The 22,139-nt window shown below is 46.8% G+C and overlaps 1 protein-coding gene across 7 annotated transcripts in view; it reads left to right on the top strand.

Moving 5' to 3' along the window:
- The window catches only part of Ankrd29 (ankyrin repeat domain 29), a 57,946-nt gene that overhangs the window by 6,497 nt on the left and 29,310 nt on the right, over positions 1-22,139 (top strand). For 4 of the 7 annotated variants that reach the window (XM_039097024.2, XM_039097025.2, XM_063277513.1 and 1 more), the window contains exons 1-3: positions 13,249-13,288; positions 17,269-17,367; positions 19,419-19,598. Coding sequence is in view for 3 of the 7 variants with exons in the window: in XM_039097019.2 (XP_038952947.1) it covers positions 13,178-13,297; positions 17,269-17,367 (219 nt within the window). In the remaining 4 variants the exon portion in view is untranslated. Of the gene's footprint in view, positions 1-13,177; positions 13,298-17,268; positions 17,368-19,418; positions 19,599-22,139 lie in introns of those variants that run through there. The other 3 variants (XM_039097019.2, NM_001190372.2, XM_039097021.2) reach the window with 3 other exon arrangements.

Raw genomic sequence — 22,139 nt, 5'->3', positions numbered from 1 at the left:
TGAACTTTGAGGTCTATAAATACAATGTAATTTCCAATCGACCTCTAAATACTTGGCCACACCCTGGCTTACCTTGGCAACGAAAGTAGGGCCGATGTCTGACCAGATTACCTTGGGCTCTCCAGACCTGGGGAAGATTTCTTCCAGTATCTTCTTGATGATTGCAGAGGCCGTCTCTCGTTTGGTGAGGAAAGCTTCTATCTATTCCTGAAAAAGTATCTACAAGCACTAGGAGATACTTGTGATTATATTTTTCTGGTTTTATCTCAGTGAAGTTCACTTCGACTTTTCACTAAACTCTCTAGGTCTCTTTGCTCTGTTTGCTTGCTAAGCATTCACTTATTGACATACCTTATACTTTTTACTGTCTCTCTGGCTAAAATCTTAAAGTCTATTACATACACCTTAACTATTTGGACAAACTTTTTATCTAAGTGAGTCCATATCTGTATTTGGCAAAGTGAGTCTTCCCCCCCCCCCCTCTGGGGAGTATAGCTTTCCCCTCAAGTGTGCCATTGTCTTTTTTTTTTTTCATTTAAGCAATTTGGGCCTTTTCTTCTGTTGTACATTCTAAGTAAGGCCATCCCTTAGTCCAATCCCAGTTCTCAGTGGCTGTCTCTTGCAGGCCTGTAACCAGGATAGGCTCCTGCATAGCCATTTCCCGAGCCACTTTATCTGCTTTGTTACTGCCCAATGCCACTGAATCTCTTCCCTCCTGATATCCTGAGCAATGAATAGTACTCACAGTTGCTGGCTTCACCAGGGCATCCAAGAGATGGCAAAGGCATCTGCGGCACTGATGTACTGGGGGGTTGAGGTTCAGCCATCCCAGATGACATTGTGTTGTCCACCATGGCAGCACCCACTTATCTTCATGAAGAGAACTGTTCCCGTCTGTAGACAAGGTAGCCTCGGCTTTCAGCAGGGGTCAATCAACCAGTCGCAGAGGTCTTTCCTCCACCCATGGGCTTCTGCCAGTGCTTGACACTCATGCTGTGGTGGCTCCAGGTCCGGATTGGGCAGCAAGGTGACCAGATTGTCCCCAACCGGTGGAGAATCTAGTCCATGGCAGCTGACCAGTGGTCCCATCTTTTGGGACACTCTATTATCACAGTTTAAGTCCTGGATTGGGTGATAATTGTTAGTGCCCGGCTGGCAGGAGTGATATGTTCCAGGCAGAAAAGCACTGAGCCACACATCTCCCAGCATCAGGTACTGGTGCACTGAGACAGGTCTTAAGCTCCACATTCACAGTCTGCAGATATGCATACACATGGTCTCACCCAGCCATTTCAGCCCACGCAAGCCATTTTGGAGAGCAATTTTCTCATGAGCAGGGGATAGGGGCAGTCAGGGATGACCATGAACTAGTGGGTGGGTTACCCGGCCCACGCCAAGGTCCACTGTTCTTCGGGCAGTCCATAAGTATTGTTTGTTGCCAGTAGGCCCCTGTACCCAAGGTCTTTGGATACTGGCCCACTGGAGCATAGGAGCACAGAGCATTGGGTCCCTGTATCCATAAAACAACTGGGCAGGCTTCCCTCCTATCTCTGCGCATAGCCAGCACTCCAGGACCGAGAGGCTCTCCAGTGTCCCCTCTTGTTCTTTCTGGGGGAGTCCCTGACCCAGTGTCTTTTTTTCTTTGCATTAGGCACACTGATCTTTAGCCAGGAATTCTCTTCTGTTGCCAGGTACTGTCTTCCTAGGTTCCCTAACTACTGTGGCCAGTATATGTTCCTCTCTTGTCTTTTATCTCTCTTTAGCTCTCTAGCTTCCTCTTCTTTTTGTCTCCTTTCTTCCCTAGCTTTCTGCTCTTTTTACCTTTTTTTCTTTCTAACTTACACTAACTCTCAGCAACTTAGCTTAACCCTTCAAGTTTCTGTAACTTTTTCTTCATATCTTTTCCTTACCTTAGACAGATTGGTGGGGCATTTTCCAGCCCCCCGGAGACCCACCCTTGGAGCCTGGGGGCAGACCCGGAGCACTCCTACCTTCAGGGGTATTGAAGTCAACAGTCAGGAGTGAGGGCCTTCCATCCATGTCTGGAACATTCTTTCTGGCCTCTAGTAGGATTCTGTCTTTCCTCAGTGGTAAAGAAGACCTGTAACAATTACTAACAAGCATCTCAAGTGGGATGGTGAGAAAACAAGGGAATCTAGAGGAGAGAAGTCCACTGAAGAGGACAAATAGCATTTAGTCACACAGCTAAACCAGGAGGCCTTTTTTTTTTGGACAAAAAGGCCATTGTAAAAATAAGCACAAGCTTTGCCTATGAAACAGAAAGGTGAGCAGAGAGGCAGCCTATCTGTTACCGGCTGTCTCTTTGGACTTAGACTTTCCCTTAAGGAGTACCTTCCTTCAGTGTCAGCTTGGTGGCTTTGCCTCTCAAGAGAACCAGCCTCCAAATGACACTAGGCTTCTAGTAACAACTAATAACAAAATGATGGAAAGATGGTTAGAACCCGGGTGCTAGATGCCAGGTGGCTGACAAAAGAATTGTAACCAGTTCACCTGGGCTATCAGGACCTCAGTAGCAGCCCTTTACCAAACTGTCTCACTGGGTTAAAAGCCCATGAAAAAGAAAACATTAATCCTGACCTTGGCCACCGCCAAAGCCTGAATTCTAAATCTTGACTGGCAAAACAAAACAAAGTTCTTTACAGTTTGTTGTTGATTCTTTGAAACTATTTTAGGGGCTCTTTTTGTCCCCCAACCTGGGGCATTTTGACCATAGGGGCAGGAACTGGCTGCTGTGGGAATAGGATCAAAGGCACTCTCCATGTTAATGATGACCAACGAGAAAAGTAATTTAATGCTGGAGACTGACTCCTCCCTTGGAATAAGGCCTGCAGATAAGGCAAGCTTCCTTAATTCCTTTCTTGTTCTTGTTTTCCTTAGAGTCCTCTCCCACCTCGCTCTCAGCCTTTTCAGATAGTTCCTCCTATAGCATTTCTAATGTAGCCTGTCCCTTTAAGGTTCTTTGCTCCCAAGCAAAATTTAAATCTTTCCCAGCTCATCACAGCTGGCTGCGAGCACAAGCACAGATAAAACACTATGCTTTAAAAATTAACTTTGGCTATCAACCAACACACCGCCACTAGAGCGGGGTCCACAAAATTAAGTTTCTTACTCACTAAGCATTAAGGGGACCAAGTAAAACTCTTCGACGAACAAAGCAAAGTTTCATGATTTCAAACACAGTCGTCGGTCCAAGATTTTAAACACGGTCGTCAGTCCAAATTCAAACACGAAACAAAAGTCAAAAGACACTGGACAATACCACAGAAAACAATCCAGACAAACAAGACCAAGACAAAGCATCCTATAACCAATTTCCACAGATGCCTGGTACCTTCAGTACCTGGCCCAAACTGCAGCTTAACCTTAGCTGCTTCTGGGATACCAAACACAGAAACAGAATACAGACAACAGACACTAACACGTCTAAGCACACTTGTCCGTGCCTATACTTAAATAGGCAGCCGAACGCGACCTCCAAAGTCAAGTCACAGTCAGATCTTTTTGACTGCTAGTTGCCGGGTCCTCCCGACAAAGGCTGGCTCGCGGAACGTCTCTCACTCGTCCCAGAGCCTGCGAGATTGGGGCGTCCCCCGGTGCGCTTTCTAAAAAGGAAAAAAAAGAAAGAAAAAGACTATTCGGAGTAGGAATCCTTCATCTACTCACAGGCGCCTATTCGGGGTGGGGAACCTTCTTCCACCCGTGCACAGGGCAGGAATCCTTCTTCTGCCCAGACAGTGCACCAAGACACTAAACCGGTACCGAAAAACACAGACTATAGGACTTAATTCACACACATTCACACACAGCGGCCGCTTCCCAGCACTCACACTAACGTACCTCCAAGTGGCATTCGGGGTTCCGGGGGTCACACTCCGATCCCGGACGAGCCCCCAAATGAAAGAGCGTACCCCAAAACGGGGAACTGCGTCTCTCGCTCCGATCGCGGGGTGGGGTGCCCCCAGGAATCACGAGTAGCCATTCTTGATGTAAAAGCACGAGGTAGCTTTATTAACGAGATCCCGGGTCTTAGCGGGATCCCGGGTCGACACGTATCTCACACAGGAGACAGAGGAATCGACCCAGATGCTAGAGTCTTGAAGGAACAGAGATCTGTGCACCTGAATGGAAGGACAGTGGTCTGGAAGCCAAATGGCTTCATTCTGTGCAGGAGCGAGAGAAGAGCCTGCCACTACCAAGAAGGGGAGGTAGAGCAGAGAGAGAGAGAGAGAGAGAGAGAGAGAGAGAGAGAGAGAGAGAGAGAGAGAGAGAGAGAAAAAACACTCTGCTAGGAAAGGAAGTGTCAGGCCAGTCTAGACTATCTTAGCGCTGTTCCTTCTCCACCCCCATCAGATTACATGTGTTAAAACACACCCAGCTCAGATAACTGCTGATAGTTTACTGAAACACTTAGGGAATTTTTAAGATGTTTGAACCCTAAGCTATTTCTTTTCTGTGAGTAATTCACCTTTAAACTATGCTTCTTTTTCTACGGTTGTCATCTACACTCGGTAACCGTGGTGAGAACCACCCGGCCTAGACGTTATTTTCACATGAGATTAGCATTATACCAGAGTCAGCAATGAATACAGCTGACAACACGCTGTGCTCTTTAATTACTTCACCGAGCATCTATTAACTTTAACTTGGGAGCCAGGGCTAACCTTTTTGTTTTTAGCCCAAGTTGTTGCAGGAGTTTTGTCTACACCACTCTGTGCTCCTGACTGGTCACAGGTTCGCACCCACCCAGGAGCTATCTCAGATCCAAGAATCGAAAACACACATACACACCAGTTATTCTTAAAATGTGTTGGCTAACTTAATGATTGGGCACTCTTAAACCTTCCCCTGCTACCCTAGGCCCAGTCGGGGAAGTGGCCAGTGGCCACTTACCTGAAAAGTCACATGGCTGGATGGCTTTATCTTCTGCCTCTACTGTGTCTGTTTCCTCTTTCGAGTCCACCCAATTCTCCTTCGTCCTTCCCACTAACTCTCAGTATCCTGCCCTGTGCTCAGCCATTGTCTACTGGTATCTTTATTGATATGTCAACAAACAGTTGGGGGCAAGGACCTTCAGGGTCAGTAAACACAGATTCCCCATCAAAGCATCAGAACCACCCTCTACACCAGGTCCCTGGGCCTCCAAAGCCCACACTGCATTGTTGGCTGCATCCGTGAGGGAGTACAAGGCATTACATCACAGTCTGTGCCCTTGGTGTTGAGCTGGGATCACTGCATGTGGCTGTGTGCATCTGAACCTCGTGGGCCCCTTCCAAGCTCCATTATGATGCCATTCTGCTGTCTGCAGTCACAGCAGGGCCTTGCATAGGGTAGTCAGGCTCTCACCCACTGAGCTCCACCCCAGCCCTACCTGCATCTGCTCCCCTCAGGTACCCAACTTGCCTCCAGAAATCTACCTTTCCTAACTGGTGATTGGCAACTGGTGCTGTCCTAGGAAATAGACACACATATTCAGTGTGTGCAGGCAAGTTCTATGTCAACCACACACAGGCTAGAGTCATCCAAGATGAGAAACCACCAGACTGGTCTGCCATCAAGCCTGTGGGTAGGGCGTTTTCTTAACTGATGGTTAATGTGGGAGGAAGGGCCCAGTCCGTTATGAATGTAGCATTCCTGGGTATAAGAAAGCCGGTGGAGCAAGCCAGTAAGCGGCACTCCTCCATGACCTCTGCTTCAGTTCCCATCCTGACTCCTGTCAACAGAAGACTTGTTAACTGAAAGTATAGATTAAATAGTCCCCTCCCCAAGTTTCTTTTTAGTTGTGGTATTTTCTCACAGCAGTAGAAAGATAACTAAGACACAGTGTAAGACTAGTAAGACTCAGACTGTTTTGTTTTGTTCTTGGTGGTAGTGGTGAGGGTGTGTGTGTGTGTGTGTGTGTGTGTGTGTGTGTACAATAAGGTCCATTGATTTCAGTACATTGGCTTTTAGCTTTATAACTTCTACTTCAACTACTCAAGTATTGGCTGAGTTTAAGAGCCTTACTCAGTTGGGGATGAGGAAAATTTGTGGTTAGAGAAAACATCACTGCCAGCTCAATAGAAGTCTCTGGAACTTTCTTGAATGAGTCTTAGCAAGGAAAAATGAAATATCTCAGTACTGAGTTTTATGATCACAGCTAAAGCCAGCCATGTGCTTCATCCAAGCCCCCCCCAACATTACCTCATAATGAATTCCAGCCCACCATTACTTTTCAATTACATAGGTAAACCACAGGAAAATAAATAAACAGAAGTGTTTTAACCTGGCATATAATTCATCCATCTAAAGTGTCACCTTTTTATTTCCTTTATTTTTAATAGAGATTCGTGTGTGTACAGGTGTATGGCTGGGAAGTCCAGGAGGAAAAAGAAAGGAGAGATAAAGGAAAGATGAGAAGGGGGAGAGACACAGAGAGAGACGCAACATCTCCTTCAAAGGCTGTAGGACTTGCCTGGCCCTCTCCACACCTTTCATGGTTCTGTGCAGAATGAATGCAGAGGATATTTGGGACTTATCCAGGCTTTGTGATTTCTGTAGACTCCCCAATGAAAAGAAAGTTGGGGGAACTTTCTGCCTTGGCAAGAGAGGAGACTGGAAGGGAGGGTAGAAGGGTCATTGGAGGCCACCGCAGTCTTATTCCTTTCTGTCTACCAAAGAGGTTGTGGACAGCAGAACAGTGTGGTGGTTCACAAAGTGGGCTTGCCATTTCTCTCTTGCCTTGTCTGAAAGGCACATAATGGCGCCCATCTCTCTGAGCTGTGCTGAGAATTAAGTGGGGTCTCTGCAGACAGCATACCGTGTGGGACAGAATGTGTACTTCATAAGTGTTCACTCAAGACGCCTGGCCTGTACTCAGTGTGTGGCCACAGCGCCTGCCTGGGGAGTACATTCCCATTTCTATTGGGATGCTACCATAGGCAGTTGGAACTTAGCATGTCCAAAACCTGTCACTTCCCTGTTTCCTAAGCGACAGCCACAGTGCCAGAAGCCTAGGAGTCACTACCCTCTCCACTCTGCTTCCTAAGATGTCTTCAGTGTCCCCGTTGCATTCCCACAGCGTGCTCTCCTGCCTTCCACACCGCAGTGTCAGTGAGCTCCTCACTCAGTCTCCATGACGAGTCACTGGAACTTTCCTTAAATGCACGGCAGATCTTTCTCACCTCCAATCAGTCCCTTGACTCCCAGTCTAAGCTGTGTGTGTGCTTGGCCCTAGGTCTCTGGTCCCCTGACCCCCATAAGCTCTTTCCTTTTGTCCTCTTCACAGCTTCCACTCTGCCCTTTTGGGAGTGATGCTGGGGCAGCTATCGGGCAGCAGCAGCCATTATCTGGTCCCAATTTTCACCATGAACAGTTGCACTCCTCCTTCAGCCTCTACAACTGATTGGGCCTGTTGCCTGGGTTTAATTTTCCTGTGAGGCTGTAAAGCCTTTGTAAGCAGAGGTCAAATTTACACTGCATCTCTGTTTCTGATGGCTCCCCAGCCCTGGCACATGCTAACGGCAAAGTATGGGAGTTGCTTGGATAAGCATACCAAACCCTAGCTGTGCACTTGTAGATAGGACTTCTTGAACACACAAAGTACACATTCATGTGCTGTCTCATTTAGTTCTCCAGGGCAGGACAAAGGCCCTGTACTGTTATCTCTGCCCCCATTTTACCGGGATCGGGAGACTCTATGACATCACTTAAAATCCAGAGTTGGGAAGTGGCTCAGACGCCAAACTAGCTCTTCCCTGTCCCAGATCACCTGCTCTACCCAACCGTCCTCTTCCCTGTTCCAGATCACCTGCTCTACCCAACCATCCTCTTCCCTGTCCCAGATCACCTGCTCTACCCAACCGTCCTCTTCCTCTGTCCCAGATCACCTGCTCTACCCAACCGTCCTCTGCCCTGTCCCAGATCACCTGCTCTACCCAACCATCCTCTGCCCCTGTCCCAGATCACCTGCTCTACCCAACCGTCCTCTTCCCTGTCCCAGATCACCTGCTCTACCCAACCGTCCTCTGCCCCTGTCCCAGATCACCTGCTCTACCCAACCGTCCTCTGCCCTGTCCCAGATCACCTGCTCTACCCAACCGTCCTCTTCCCTGTCCCAGATCACCTGCTCTACCCAACCGTCCTCTGCCCTGTCCCAGATCACCTGCTCTACCCAACCGTCCTCTGCCCCTGTCCCAGATAACCTGCTCTACCCAACCCTCCTCTTCCCTGTCCCAGATCACCTGCTCTACCCAACCGTCCTCTGCCCCTGTCCCAGATCACCTGCTCTACCCAACCGTCCTCTGCCCTGTCCCAGATCACCTGCTCTACCCAACCGTCCTCTGCCCTGTCCCAGATCACCTGCTCTACCCAACCGTCCTCTTCCTCTCTCCCAGATCACCTGCTCTACCCAACCGTCCTCTTCCTCTCTCCCAGATCACCTGCTCTACCCAACCGTCCTCTGCCCTGTCCCAGATCACCTGCTCTACCCAACCATCCTCTTCCTCTCTCCCAGATCACTTGCTCTACCCAACCGTCCTCTTCCCTGTCCCAGATCACCTGCTCTACCCAACCGTCCTCTGTCTCTGTCCCAGATCACCTGCTCTACCCAACCGTCCTCTGCCCTGTCCCAGATCACCTGCTCTACCCAACCGTCCTCTTCCTCTGTCCCAGATCACCTGCTCTACCCAACCGTCCTCTTCCTCTCTCCCAGATCACCTGCTCTACCCAACCGTCCTCTGCCCTGTCCCAGATCACCTGCTCTACCCAACCGTCCTCTTCCTCTGTCCCAGATCACCTGCTCTACCCAACCGTCCTCTTCCTCTCTCCCAGATCACCTGCTCTACCCAACCGTCCTCTGCCCCTGTCCCAGATCACCTGCTCTACCCAACCGTCCTCTTCCTCTGTCCCAGATCACCTGCTCTACCCAACCGTCCTCTTCCTCTCTCCCAGATCACCTACTCTACCCAACCGTCCTCTTCCTCTCTCCCAGATCACTTGCTCTACCCAACCGTCCTCTTCCCTGTCCCAGATCACCTGCTCTACCCAACCGTCCTCTGCCTCTGTCCCAGATCACCTGCTCTACCCAACCATCCTCTGTCTCTGTCCCAGATCACCTGCTCTACCCAACCTTCCTCTTCCTCTCTCCCAGATCACCTGCTCTACCCAACCTCCTCTTCCTCTCTCCCAGATCACCTGCTCTACACAACCGTCCTCTGCCTCTGTCCCAGATCACCTGCTCTATCCAACTGTCCTCTGCCTGTCAGACAATCAAGTCCTGTGGGGAATGAAACGTTTATAGCTTTTTACTAAACTCATTGTCTAGCATCTTGGAAACTAGTCTGAACAGTCTAACCAGGGAGGAAAAACACCCTAAAGAGAGAAAGAGGCCCTGGCCCCAAAGCTCGCTCTGACTGTAGACATTTGCTGTTTACAGGTGGTTTCTCCAGGTATTCATGGTTCAAGTGAAGCAGCAAAGTCACTCAAAAGAATGTTATTCTTGTGTGTGTGTGCGTGTGTGTGTGTGTGTGTGTGTGTGCCTGTGCCTGTGCCTGTGTGTGTGCCTGTATGTGTGTGTGCCTGTATGTGTGTGTGCCTGTATGTGTGTGTGCCTGTATGTGTGTGTGTGTACCTGTGTGTGTGTGCCTGTGTGTGTGTGCCTGTGTGTGTGTGTGTGTGTGTGTGTGTGTGTGCGCCTGTGTGCATGCCTGTGTGTTCTCATTTTAGGGAAAGCCTGCAGGTACTCCATGATGGCTCTGAAGCATCCGCTCAGGTCTCCCGCCCCTGCTTCACCTTGGCCTTGTGCAATCTCTATTAGAAGGGCATTATCTCATGATCTGGTCATACCAAACCTGCCTGCTATGGCTTCCCTAGGGTAGCAGCAACTGCAACAAGTTAGACACCACATGGGGCAGATGTAGGAGGCTCTGGTGTGAGCACTGTGGCACAGGTTAGCTTGAACTCTCAGGAGAGTCAAATGTATGCCTTCAGGGAAGGCAAATGATTAGCCTGGGATCTGAGCCCCCCCCCCCAACCCCGGAGGGAGCCAGGAAACTATTCAAAGCATGTTTGTAATCTGCCTATCACTCTCCACCTCGCCTCTCCATCAGGTTGGCACCGCACACTGGCTTGTCTGCACTGAAAGGCCTCAAATGAAACCCTTGCACCAGTGGACGTTGTCATCGTCTGTCATCACTGCATGCTCACTGCGTGTGGCTCTCTTGAGGAGCTAGGGTAACAGTGCTGTCCTTTTACCTTAGGGAAGCACTGTGTTTAATACAATTTGGTGCCCAGGCCTTTATTCAAGACCTACTACTCCCTCAAGAAATAACCACGGGAAATTATAAACCCTTTATATTCTGTTTTCCTATACATGTTTACGATAAGTTTTAAAACTAGACATAGTAAAGATTAGTGACAAAAATTAATACCGTAGAACAATTACAATGGAATACTGTAATAAAATTCACTACTTTGCTTTTTGGGTGCTGTGGCCAAGTAAAGTAAGAGCCGCCCAGACACAGCACAGTCAGAATCACCAGTGAGGTGGCTAAGTAAACCGAGAGAGGGTGGGAGTGTCTGGCACATGCAGTGTGAATGCACTGGACAAAGGAATGAGTGCATCCCGGGCAGGAAAGAGAGTGCGGACTTCGGCTCACTACTGAAAACACTTAACACTTAGGGGTTGCTTGTATCTGGAACTTTCCATGGAATATCTTCATACCAGAGTTGACTGTGGGGTAACTATAACCGCAGACGATCAAATCACAGCTAAGAGGGACAACCACATGGCTGCTAGCCTTCACTTAGTAATAGATTGTAGGGTTATGTGGGGGTCCCGTGTCTGCTCCACCACAGGGCTCAGTTCCTTTCTGTAGAGAAGCCTCGGGTGGGGAAGCATGAGATACGGTCAGAGCTGGCTGGGAGGGGTGTGGGGGTGTGGGTAGCAGTGTGGGTGGGAGTGTGGGAGGTGAGATGGTGGGGGTGGTGGGTGGGAGAGTGGGGTTTCCCCGGCTGAAAGGAGGTCGCGGCTGTGGGGTTCCCAGGCTCTTGGGCATCCAGGTGCCCACTGGATGCTGCAAGAATTGCTGAGAACGGAGTGGGGACCTGTGGGGCTGGATCTAGCCCAGGGCCAAGGGGAAAGAAGGGGAGCTCTGGCTGGTCCCATGGGGAGAGTCCTTGGCTTCTGTGGTGGGCTTTAGCTTGGTGATGGCCGTGGCTGGGAGTACAGGGAAGTCTTCTACGGGAGATTAGATGGTAGCTCTGTGAGTGAAGAGCGTCCCTGTGGCTCCCCATGGCGGATTCCGATGAAAAGAGGCAGTCCATGGTTTTAAGACATGTATTGTCATGGCGGAAAGTGGATGAGTAAAACCATCCCCACTTCTCAGAGTGGGCCTGAGATTAAATACCTTTTGCAGAGAGGGGTGCCTGGGAAGGAAAGTTCATTGGCTAAGCCTCCAGGCCTTTGGGTACCTCGTTATAATGGAGATCTGTCTTGTGCCTACGTCATGTCCTCTACCTGTGGAGGGGCTTGGGGCATTGCCCTTACGTGACTGATGGTCACAAATCTGTGGAAGGCTGTTGGCCAGTGACCAGCCTGGTTTCCTGGGAGTCAGGCGAAACACCTATCATCCCTTGAGGGTCACGGGGTTTCAAGCCTTAGCTCAACCGGGAACCAGAATGCCTTTTACAGTCCCAGAATAGATGATTTGAGAAATGGTCTTAGATGGTTCTAAGATGAACACTAAGACAGCTAGTGTCATTCGTCAATATAATCCTAGGAGACTGTCATGGTATAAACAGCTTGTCATTGACCAAAATGTTATTCGGCATGTGACTGTATTTAAAAGATATTTTTAAATGGGCTTTTGCAGTCAGAGTGATGTCTTTACACATTCCCCAAATCATTTTATTAGATAATGTGAATACCATAAAATGTCCTGAGAGCAGCAGCATTCTGTCATAGTACTAAAACTTGGAATATAATTTGTTTTATTACTTTAACTTCATAAAGAAAATGAGCACTATTAGCATTTATGGTATAGTAGTGTTGCATACCTTTCCTGCATATGTTCATCCCACATTGGAGACTGAGGACAAACCAAAGAAAGAGTTCTACCCAGGTCTAGTGTAGTGAACCAATGAATTACAGGGATTACTTATAAGAGCATGAGTGACTGAATAGCAGCTTCATCCTTGAAAAGCCCACCCCAGTATGGGCAACAGTCCTAGAAAGCTGCCTCCCTGGAGCTCCCTGAACAGCAGGACTGGCAGGGGCTCAGCTGGGAGAGAGCTTCTTCTCCTCAGCAATTAGTATACCTTGAAACCTTGGGGAAGAAGTCATGTGAATCTTGTAAGTTTTAGGAACTTCCTGAGATCTTTAAGTTTGTTTACTTCTTGAGCCTTCTGAGTTTTCTTCCAAGAGTGTTTCAGTTCAGAAGAAAAAAAACAGTAGTACCTATTTATTAGTCTACTTCAATATCTCTTTCCCTCCCCCCCCTCAACTTGAAGGCATGTATTTTGATCTCTATCTAAAGCAAAAGGAGACAATGACTCCCATGAGCCCAAGTACTTTGGACTCAGATACAAAATAGCATTCTCTGCCCAAAGACCCTAGTTCTCACCCAGCACTTCTGGCAAGTTCCAGTTGAAGGAGGAAAAAATTAGGTGGAAAGAAAGTAAATTGCCTACCCCAATAGCTGGAATTGGCTAGAAAATGTTGTGAACACAAAGAAGGTACCACTAATCTCCTTCTGGGGGTAAGGAAAGGAAGCGATTTTGCTTCACATACAAGGAAAGAGTTATTCTGAATGTTCTGGAAAGGAAATGGCATCTGGGCAGAACTTTGTCCTTCTAGGATGGGAAAAATTCATTTCAAGTTTAAAGGAAACGGTGAACAAAGAACCAACAGAGGTAGGAAGGCAAGACTTTAGGGGAGGTAAGGCGTCGGTTGTGCTGTGTCAGAGCATTGCTCTGCAGACAACTTTGGGCTCAGAGGTCTACAGTAACTAAAATCCCTCTCACAGCCTGGAATTCCACAGCCTCATATATGCAGAGGAGGGCAGCCTTACAGATGATCGTCCTGGAAACCCCTTCCTCAGAACACTGTTATGTGTGTACATGGAAGCAGCGATGATCTCTGACTTCTATTTTAAGATCCTGTTTCTTTCCGATCTTGCAGAAGGAAACTCCGCTTGCCAACGCTGCATTCTGGGCAGCAAAGAGGGGAAACCTGGCCCTGCTGAGACTGCTGTTAAACAGTGGCCGTGTGGACGTGGATTGCAGAGACAGTGTATGGAGGGTGTGGTACCTGCATGCCCAGAGCACGCCTTTGCACTCCTCAGGCATGAGCTCCTTGCAAATACGCTCCTTCACTCGCTTGTGCACTTGTTCTTGTGTTTGCTTGTGTTCACCTTTTCCAAGAATCCTAAGGTACAGGATTCTAAAAACCTAAAAACATAATGAGGAAGAGAACAGAAGGCCTCTGACGTTGTGAATGAGACTTCCATTAAGATGCAGTTTGGCGAGTTCCAAGAATAAAAGGGCTGTTTACTACACAACTGTCAAAAAGAAAAAGCTGAGGATAATTCAGAGCACATGTGGGCTCCCATGACTGTAGGAGTTGTGGTTTTAATACATGATACAAAAACTGAGAAATTGAAGCCTCTACCAGCCTTCTGTCCTTTCATTTTGGAAAAAGGGAAGACACCCTTTTTCCAAAAAGTGGTGAGCTAGAAGGGGAAATAAAACAGGGGCCACTACCAAGGTCACATCCCACCAAAAGTCCCTTCCCTTCCCCAGCTACCAGCCAGCAAGTCTCTGTGTTTAGCAAGGCTTCACCACATCCCTGGGGACAAGGAGGTCCTCAAATAAGGAGATGGTTTTGTAGTTTGAAACAAAATGTTCTCAAGGAGACTTACCGTTCTCCTTGAGGCAGGGTATGTCATCTTCAGCTCTGACAACAAATTTGCAAGTGAAACCCACAAACAGTCCAAGAAAGAAATGGAAGGATTTGCCCCAGTTTGCTCACTGGGTTATCAGGGACATCCAGATCCATTCCTGTCTCTTCCTCTGTCTGCTCCTGGGTCCAGAATCTGAGTCACAAGCAATAACCCAGAAGCCTCCCTCCCTCTGTCCTTCTGTTTGGCTAATAAAGCATCCACTGGAAGCCAAAGGTGGAGGAGAGTGGAGCGGTGGAGGCAAGTGGAAAGGTGGAGAGGCCAACGGGCTCCCCGGTCAGCCTGGCACTGGCTCTCACACTTGTAGGACCTATTTATTACATTACTTTTGTACTTTGTGCCTGGCCAGTCACAGAGCCCCAGAACTACACTGCCAGACCACTTCTTGTTGAATAGTTCCTTTATTAAATTCCCTCAGATTATCCCAATGTGAATATACTTACTATCTGTTCTTTGTCAGAACCCAGACTTACAGAGGACTCCGGGCATCTGTGAACCGTCATTCTGGTCTCAATGGACCAATTCCTGCCCCACACTGCCCCCCAGAATGATGGGGTAGAGGACTAGTTGCTGGCTGAGGTCTTTGCCTCTGACCATGCTGGTGACTGCTTTTCCTCTTTTTCTTTTCTTTCTTTTTTTAAGTCATTCCTGTTCAGACACTCCTGTGACACCCTCTGAGTTCCAGCTGAAAGTCACCCTGCCGTGCTCACAGACCCACCTTTCCCGGTACCTGCAGTCAGATTCAGAATAGACGTTTGACTACTAAATGAATATGTTTGTAAACTATCCCTCTTAGATTAATTAGATAAATTAGCCCCTCTAGTGAGCTGGCTCAGCAGGTAAGAGTGCTTGCCACCCAAGCCTGATTGTAAGGCTGAGTTTGATTCCGGGTGCCCATAGAAGGCAGAAGGGAAGGACTGACTCCAGGAAGTTGTCATCTGACCTCCACATGTGTGCTCCACAATGTTCTCCCCACAGTACATGCACACCATACACATAGAGCAACAACAATAAATGAGATAAATTATAAAATGAATGTAGTAGTTACTTAGTCAGAAGGTTTCTGGGAAAACATTAAGATAACATTTGGAGCACGTGTGAAGGATGGTGCTTCAGACCGCTTGCTGCTTTGAGAGGCCAGTCAGTGCTTCGGGGGACAAAGACATGTGTGGAGACACTGCAGGCCTTTGTTCCTCTTGGAATGTCCTGGCTAGGTGTCTGCTCTCTTGGGACACCTGGGCCTGGAATCTGCATCCCAGGATTGCTCTGGTGGTGACTGACCGGGGGCTGTCACTACTATTTAACCAAGATTTTAACCTAATTTACAAGATTCTTGCAATCTTTTTTTAAACTTATTAATGTGTTTATTTTGCTGTCTTTTGTTTTGAGCTTTACTTCTTTTACATCCTATACATACTTTGTCCAAAACAAGTCAGTCTTGAAATATACTTTTTAACTTCAGTCAATAAAATAAAATACTCTCAACATTTCAGGATCCAAAAATCAGTCAAGCATCTATGTTTTAAATATAAGGGAAATGTGTATTATGATACCTTTTAATGCTTCTCTATGGAACCAATCTTTGTTTCAATTGATCATGGAATGGAATTAAACATTATCTATAAAGGCATATTTTTATTATTTATTTTATTCATCTTTTCTTTAAAACAGATCAGACTAAAGCTTTTTTCTTCTCTTTTTTTTTTCCGGAGCTGGGGACCGAACCCAGGGCCTTACGCTTCCTAGGTAAGCGCTCTACCACTGAGCTAAATCCCCAGCCCCTTTTTCTTCTCTTTTAAAGATCAATTTTGGGGTTGGGGATTTAGCTCAGCGGTAGAGCGCTTGCCTAGGGAGCGCAAGGCCCTGGGTTCGGTCCCCAGCTCCGAAGGAAAAAAAAAAAAAAGATCAATTTTATTTTTAAGGTTATTTTCCTGTTTTGGGTTGTTGTTTTGTTTTGTTTTGTTTTTTGAGATTTTTTTCTGCACAGCCCTGGTTGTTCTAAACTCCTCCTGTTGATCAGGTTGACCTTGAACTCACAGATATTCACCTGCCTCTGTCTCCACCACAGCTATTTTTCCTTCCATGTACATGACAGCAAATACCCTTGAAGACCAGAAAAATGGTGGGGTCACGTCCCCTGAAGCTATAGAAACATGGGTCTTCTGTAATAGCAATATACTTTCTTTAAACACTGGGTCATCTCACCAGCCTCTTTTTCCTCTTTTAAATATCCAAAGTACATACTTGGTACTTTCTTCGGCTCATGGTTGACTTTTTTTTTTTTTTTTTTTGAGAGCTGTGTGACCTGTGAGATATTTTTTCTTACATCTCATGTAAAAGGGTGCATTTATAGCCTGTTTACACAAATTGGCTCTAACCTGAGAGTCTACTTGACGTGTTATAATAAAGTACTTTGGACTGGGTATTTTATTATACCCAGCAGGAATGTGTTGGTCATAACATGTAGACTGGGAAATCAAGACCAAGGTGCTTGCGGGTTTGGTGTCCACTCTTCATAACTCCTGAGCTCCTCACAGGTACACTAATCCCACTTGGAAGGCAAATCCCTCATGTCTTAACCACTTTCTATAAGGCCTCTCTCTTAACACCACTTATGATTTCCCTTCCTCAGCCTCCCTACCTGGCTTCAACAAAAAGCAAGAAAACAATTTAAGATGCTTTTAGATTCAAATGCATCTTCTGGACACTGCATTCCTGTGCTCACTGCATCAGTGGTGACCTGCACAGACCTGCACAAAATCAAGCCCACAGAGCCATTCAGCAGGCTGCAGTGCTTGGGTTCAGTGAGTGACAGCACAAGGGATGGCAGAGGGCAGGGGCCCGCAGAGGATGTGTGTGGGGAAGGGAAATGGGACTCTGAAGGGAGAGAGAGAAAGGTCTGGGTGGAAATGATCAACTTACGTTGCAAATGTATAAGACAAAAATAAAACAATTTTCAAAACCATAGAGTAACATAGAGTACTCTAACATCCTGCAGTGGTCTGGATCAGGGATCATTCAGTATGAGTCATAAAATGAGAATGTCGTACCTCTGCTGGCTGAAATGCAACAGTGATGTTTTCCTTGGACAGGTTCTGAAGCTGATGCATGGAAGTGAATTTGTATCCTTCAAATTCCAACCTTGGCCACCTACCCATTTGCTTGCTCCCATCCAATCCCCATCATCACTCACTAGTGATGATGCCATTTGTCACTTGGGCATCTTTTGCGTGAAGCTAAGCATCTCTGCGGTCCCTCTTGGACTCCCTTTCTGCCACGAGGGCATAACTGTTCATCTCTCTCCTCCATGTAGCATGGCACCACACTTCTCATGGTTGCCTCCTATGCTGGCCACATAGACTGTGTGAGGGAGCTGGTTCTGCAGGGAGCAGACATCAACCTCCAGAGAGAGGTAAGTCAGGCTATGCCTGTGGATTAAACATATCTGGGATAAGAGATCTTTGAACTTTACGGTAATAAATTGCTTCTGAGGACAGAAGTCGAAGTTGCTTTGTCCCTATACCAGAGCCCATTGCAGAGTTTGTTTTTTTGTTTGTTTGTTTTTATTTGTCTGTTTATAGCCTAAAATAAGCTCTGGGAATGTACCACTGTCAGCTGTATTCATCTGTTTGTGCTGCTATAACAGAATAACTGATGCTGGATATTTTTTTTAAAGTAGAGGTTCATTTAACCTATAATTTTGAGGACTGAATATCTAGATTCAGGAGATGCATATGCACCATGTACAGAAGAGACAAGGCACAACGCACTCTTACTTTTTTACAACCCATGCTTGTGAGAACTAACACACTCTAAGAGTTCAGCATGAACACATTCACAGACGTACCCAATGACCTTGCTCTGTCGCCTATGTCTTAAAGGACCCAAGCCTCAGTATCCCCACACTAGACACTCAGCTCCTAGCACTGACTCTTTGGAAGACACATTCAGACCATATCTGATCCATACCAGGCACCACCCTTATTACCTCCCTTAAACAGTCATACATTTTTGTCTCCGGCATGAATGAGTACTTTTTTTATTCAGTGAATAAATGAATGAAACTTAGAAAAGTTTTTGAGACACAGACTCATTATGTAGCCTATGAGAGCCTTGAACTCATGATTCCCCTTCCTCAGCCTCCCCACCTGGCTTTAACAAAAAGCACTTGCGGTGAGATGCCATGGAATTTATAGGAATTTCCCAGATGTCTTGTATTTTTTTTTTGTCTGCCACCTATTCATGAAGATTAAATGAACAGTTTGTAAATGAAACCACATTTACAAAGCTGTTTTCCACCTGGCCACGTATTAAGTAAGTTCTCCAAAAAAGTCCTGAAGGGTGACATTGAAGTAAAATGTGAGCCTCACACAATGTGAGCTCTCATCACAAGCGCGAACCTGGGGGCATGGTCACACCAGAGTCCAGTCGGGGTACTTGAAGCAACAAGATGGCTGGGGCATTTTAACACAGTCATATCTGAGGAGACCATCTATGTTCCCAAGCTGACACAGGACCTGGTCTTACAAAGCTTTGCAGACAAGTGTCCCTGGACACTCGAACCTGGGTATCCTAGGGACAGCTCCTAACCATAGTGGGCTCTTGATCTTGCTTCATCTGCCCTGATCCAGCAATCTGTCTTACCTCCAATAATCCCTCATCTACCTCTAAGCCTTATGGGCCCTGTCTGTAGACCAGGAAAGAACACCCCACAGGCTGCGGTCCTCAGCCTCGGTGGGGCTGGACTATTGAGACAGCAGTGTGAAGACCTCACAACCGGTCTTCTCACAGTGTTTGGGGCAGTCTGCATAACTAGGTCATTGTTTCAGACCATCTTTTCGCATCAGCAGCTGAAATAAAATTCCCATTTAGAAGAATATTTTAAAATTACCCTCACCTTTTCCTCTCTCTACAGTCCTTGTCTACTGTAACTTTAAAATGAAAAGCAGATTTTCTCTAAGAAAAAAAAAAAAACAAAAACAATTCGGCCCAGATCTGCTTATTGAAAAATCTGATCCCAAAGCATGGCTCCACGGTGTACCGAAACCTTCCTGAGAAAAGCAGAGGAAGAGAAACTGTGGGTTTCTAGCTAGTGTGTGGCTTTGTGGTTTTATATTTATTCATTCATTTAGTGGCTCAACCAAGCCAGCAGATGGAAACCTTTGTGACCTGAGAACAATAGCCCTTGGGGACTTCACATGCAGTCCAGACACAAACTGTGTCTCACATGAGGATGTTACAGAAGCTTCAGCAGTCCCTCCGGTTTTCCCAGCCTGTGCCAGCCTCGGGCAGTGCAAAGACCAAACCAAAGGGAGGCCCCAAAGTATTGCCTGCATCAGGAATCTTTGAAACACTGTGTCCCACTGTTAATCCATTTGAAACATTGTGTCCCACTGTTAATCCATTTGCAGCATCAGAACAGTTCCTTAGAACATGCCTAACCTTGTTTTCTTAAATACATAGAGCTTGCTAGAGAGACCAGCTGGAGGCCAACGGTTCTGAACAGCAAACACCGTAGACACCCAGGAACCGTGCCTGATGGAGACCACCAGGAAGTTAGCCTGAAGCACTGGGCTTCAGGAGAGAAAGAGTGTTCACTGAAGACTGATTTCACATTTCAGAGTAAAGTTTAAATCCTACTAGGTAGGGATTACTATATTCATGTTCATGACTGATCTATATAAAAATTAGCTCAAATCACAGTGATAGTCATTTTTTAGTTAATGTATCAAAAACGACCGAAAAATAAGTATTTTTTCTTAATAAAGAAAACACCAGAAAGAATCCTGGGTGTTTTCTAGATTTCTTTTTTGGAAGCAAGTCTTGGACTCTGCCCAGGTTTCTTCATCAAAACCTCTTTACACATGTTCTAGAAGTTAGCAGCCTTCAGAGAGCAGTGCATGGGCACTGCAGATTCACATCTGTGAGAATTATGGGAGGGAACCACCCATGGCTCCAGGCAGGCTCTGGCAGTGGCCAGGTGGTGTTACACAGCTGGAGATAGAGGATTAACTCTGCAAAGGTGTTAGCTCTCTGTGGGCATTGTTTCCCCATCCCACATGCTCCTGCCTTAGAATGATCTGTACGGTCCACAGGACCTGCTGTCTACCCTTAGCCCCTCATGCCGGAGTCAGAATCTATTACCATAGGTTCCAGGTGAGCTGTGGAAACAGGGGGTTCTCACAGTGCCTGGAGAAGTGTCTTGATTTCACCCAAAGCTCAGACTGTGGAAGTCATGGGCTGCGTCCTCCTTCCTCCTCCTCCTCCTTTCTGTAATCCCTCAGTGTATCATTATGACATTCACTCCCTGTCTCGTCCCCTCCCATCCCTGCTGCTGACTCCCTTTTCCCAGCTAGCTCCCATAATGACCATCTTCATACAAATGACAGACATTGCCCACTGCTGAGCTAGGATAATTTAATTCACGTGACCCTATGATTCGGCACCAGTCTTTGAGTGGGCTTATAAAAGTCACTTTGAAGTGCTGCCTTCATTGGGGTTTTACTGCTGTGAAGAGACACCATGACCAAGGCAACTCTTATAAAGGACAACATTTAATTAGAGCTGGCTTACAGGTTCAGAGGCTCAGTCCGTTATCATCAAGATGGGAGCATGGCGGTGTCCAGGTGGACATGATGCAGGAAGAACTGAGAGTTCTACATCTTCTTCTGAAGGCTAGCAGGAGAAGGCTGGCTTCCATGGAGCTAGGATGAGGGTCTTAAAACACACACTCACGGTGATACACTTCCAACAAGGTCATACCTCCAAATAGTGCTGCTCCGTGGGCCAAGCATATACAAATCACAGGGTAAAAATACTATGTTTGGGATGGCTGAAAATGTGAATTTAGACAGTTACTGATTAATATTTCCACTTTTGAGAAATATTTTATACCCACTTCTGCTCTGACCTCCAGTTAGATAATTTATAGGAGAATTATTTCCATTCCTTTCCTTTCTTTTCTTTTTTTTTTTTTTTTTCTCCTCATTAATTGCTTTCTACTCTGGAGACTAAGTTCTGGAACCACAGTTCTCCAGAATTCTTCCATGTTTTGATTTATAATTTTCCCAAACACCGTTCTGAGTGTATTTGTTGCCTATGCCCATTATAGATCATCATGAACTGAACAGCTTAAAAACAACAGGAATGGGGGTTGGGGATTTAGCTCAGTGGTAGAGCACTTGCCTAGCAAGCGCAAGGCCCTGGGTTCGGTCCCCAGCTCCAAAAAAAAAAAAAGAAAAAAGAAAAGAAAAAAAAAAGCAGGAATTCATTACCTTGAAGATATGGAGGCCGGAAATCTATTTTCAGACTGTAGGCAGGCCTTATTCCCCTGCAGGCACATCTGAGCCACACGTACCCCAGGATAACCTCTCCCATGCATGGATTCTGTAGATGATGGTGTTGAGGTATCAAGGGTGGACATGCCTGCTAGAGCCCACAGGGTGGCTGTCTTTCTCTGCCGCCTTGAGAGATGGTGCTACCACATTCCATGGCTGTGGCTACAGCTCTCCATCACTGCGTCCGAGGTCTCTTTGCCTCTCCTGTCAAATATTCTCGGTCATCAGTCTTCTTTTAACTATTTTACTGGAATAAATATACATGAAGTTTACTGTCTAAACCATTTTCATCTTAACCACTTTTAAATGCATAGATAGGGTGGTGTGCACTCAATTTCAGAGCTGCGTGCGCAACCACTGGGCGGCCATCTTGCTCAGTAACTCTTGCTGAGAGTCTGTGCTCACTACACAATGACTCTCTCTTCCTCCCTCCCCAGCTGCTAGCAACTGGCTCCCTACTGTCGGTAGCCATGAGTCTGAGTTCTTCAGACACCATCGTAGAAGCTAGCAGTGTTTGTCCTTGTGGAACAGGCTGATGTCAAGCAACTAATCTTTTATGTTCCATCCATTTACATTTCACACCCCTGTGGTATGTCTTTCTTTCCTTCCTTTTAAAGCCAAATAATCAAAACAATCTTCCATTGTAGACAATGCCACTTACTCCTCCATTTATCTGCAGGAAGACATTTCCACTGTGGTGTTTCGTTGTTTTTTTGTTTTGGCTTGGTTTGAATTTCTGAGATAAGGCATGCTATTGTAGCCAAGGCTGGCCTCCAACTTTCACTCCTGCTGCTTCAGCCTCCTGCCTCCTGGGGCTAGAGATGTACCTCAGTGGAAAGGGTACTGG

The sequence above is a fragment of the Rattus norvegicus genome, chromosome 18, assembly GCF_036323735.1.
Source record: "Rattus norvegicus strain BN/NHsdMcwi chromosome 18, GRCr8, whole genome shotgun sequence".
Lineage (NCBI taxonomy): Eukaryota > Metazoa > Chordata > Mammalia > Rodentia > Muridae > Rattus > Rattus norvegicus.
This window is presented reverse-complemented; position numbering and strand designations above follow the sequence as displayed.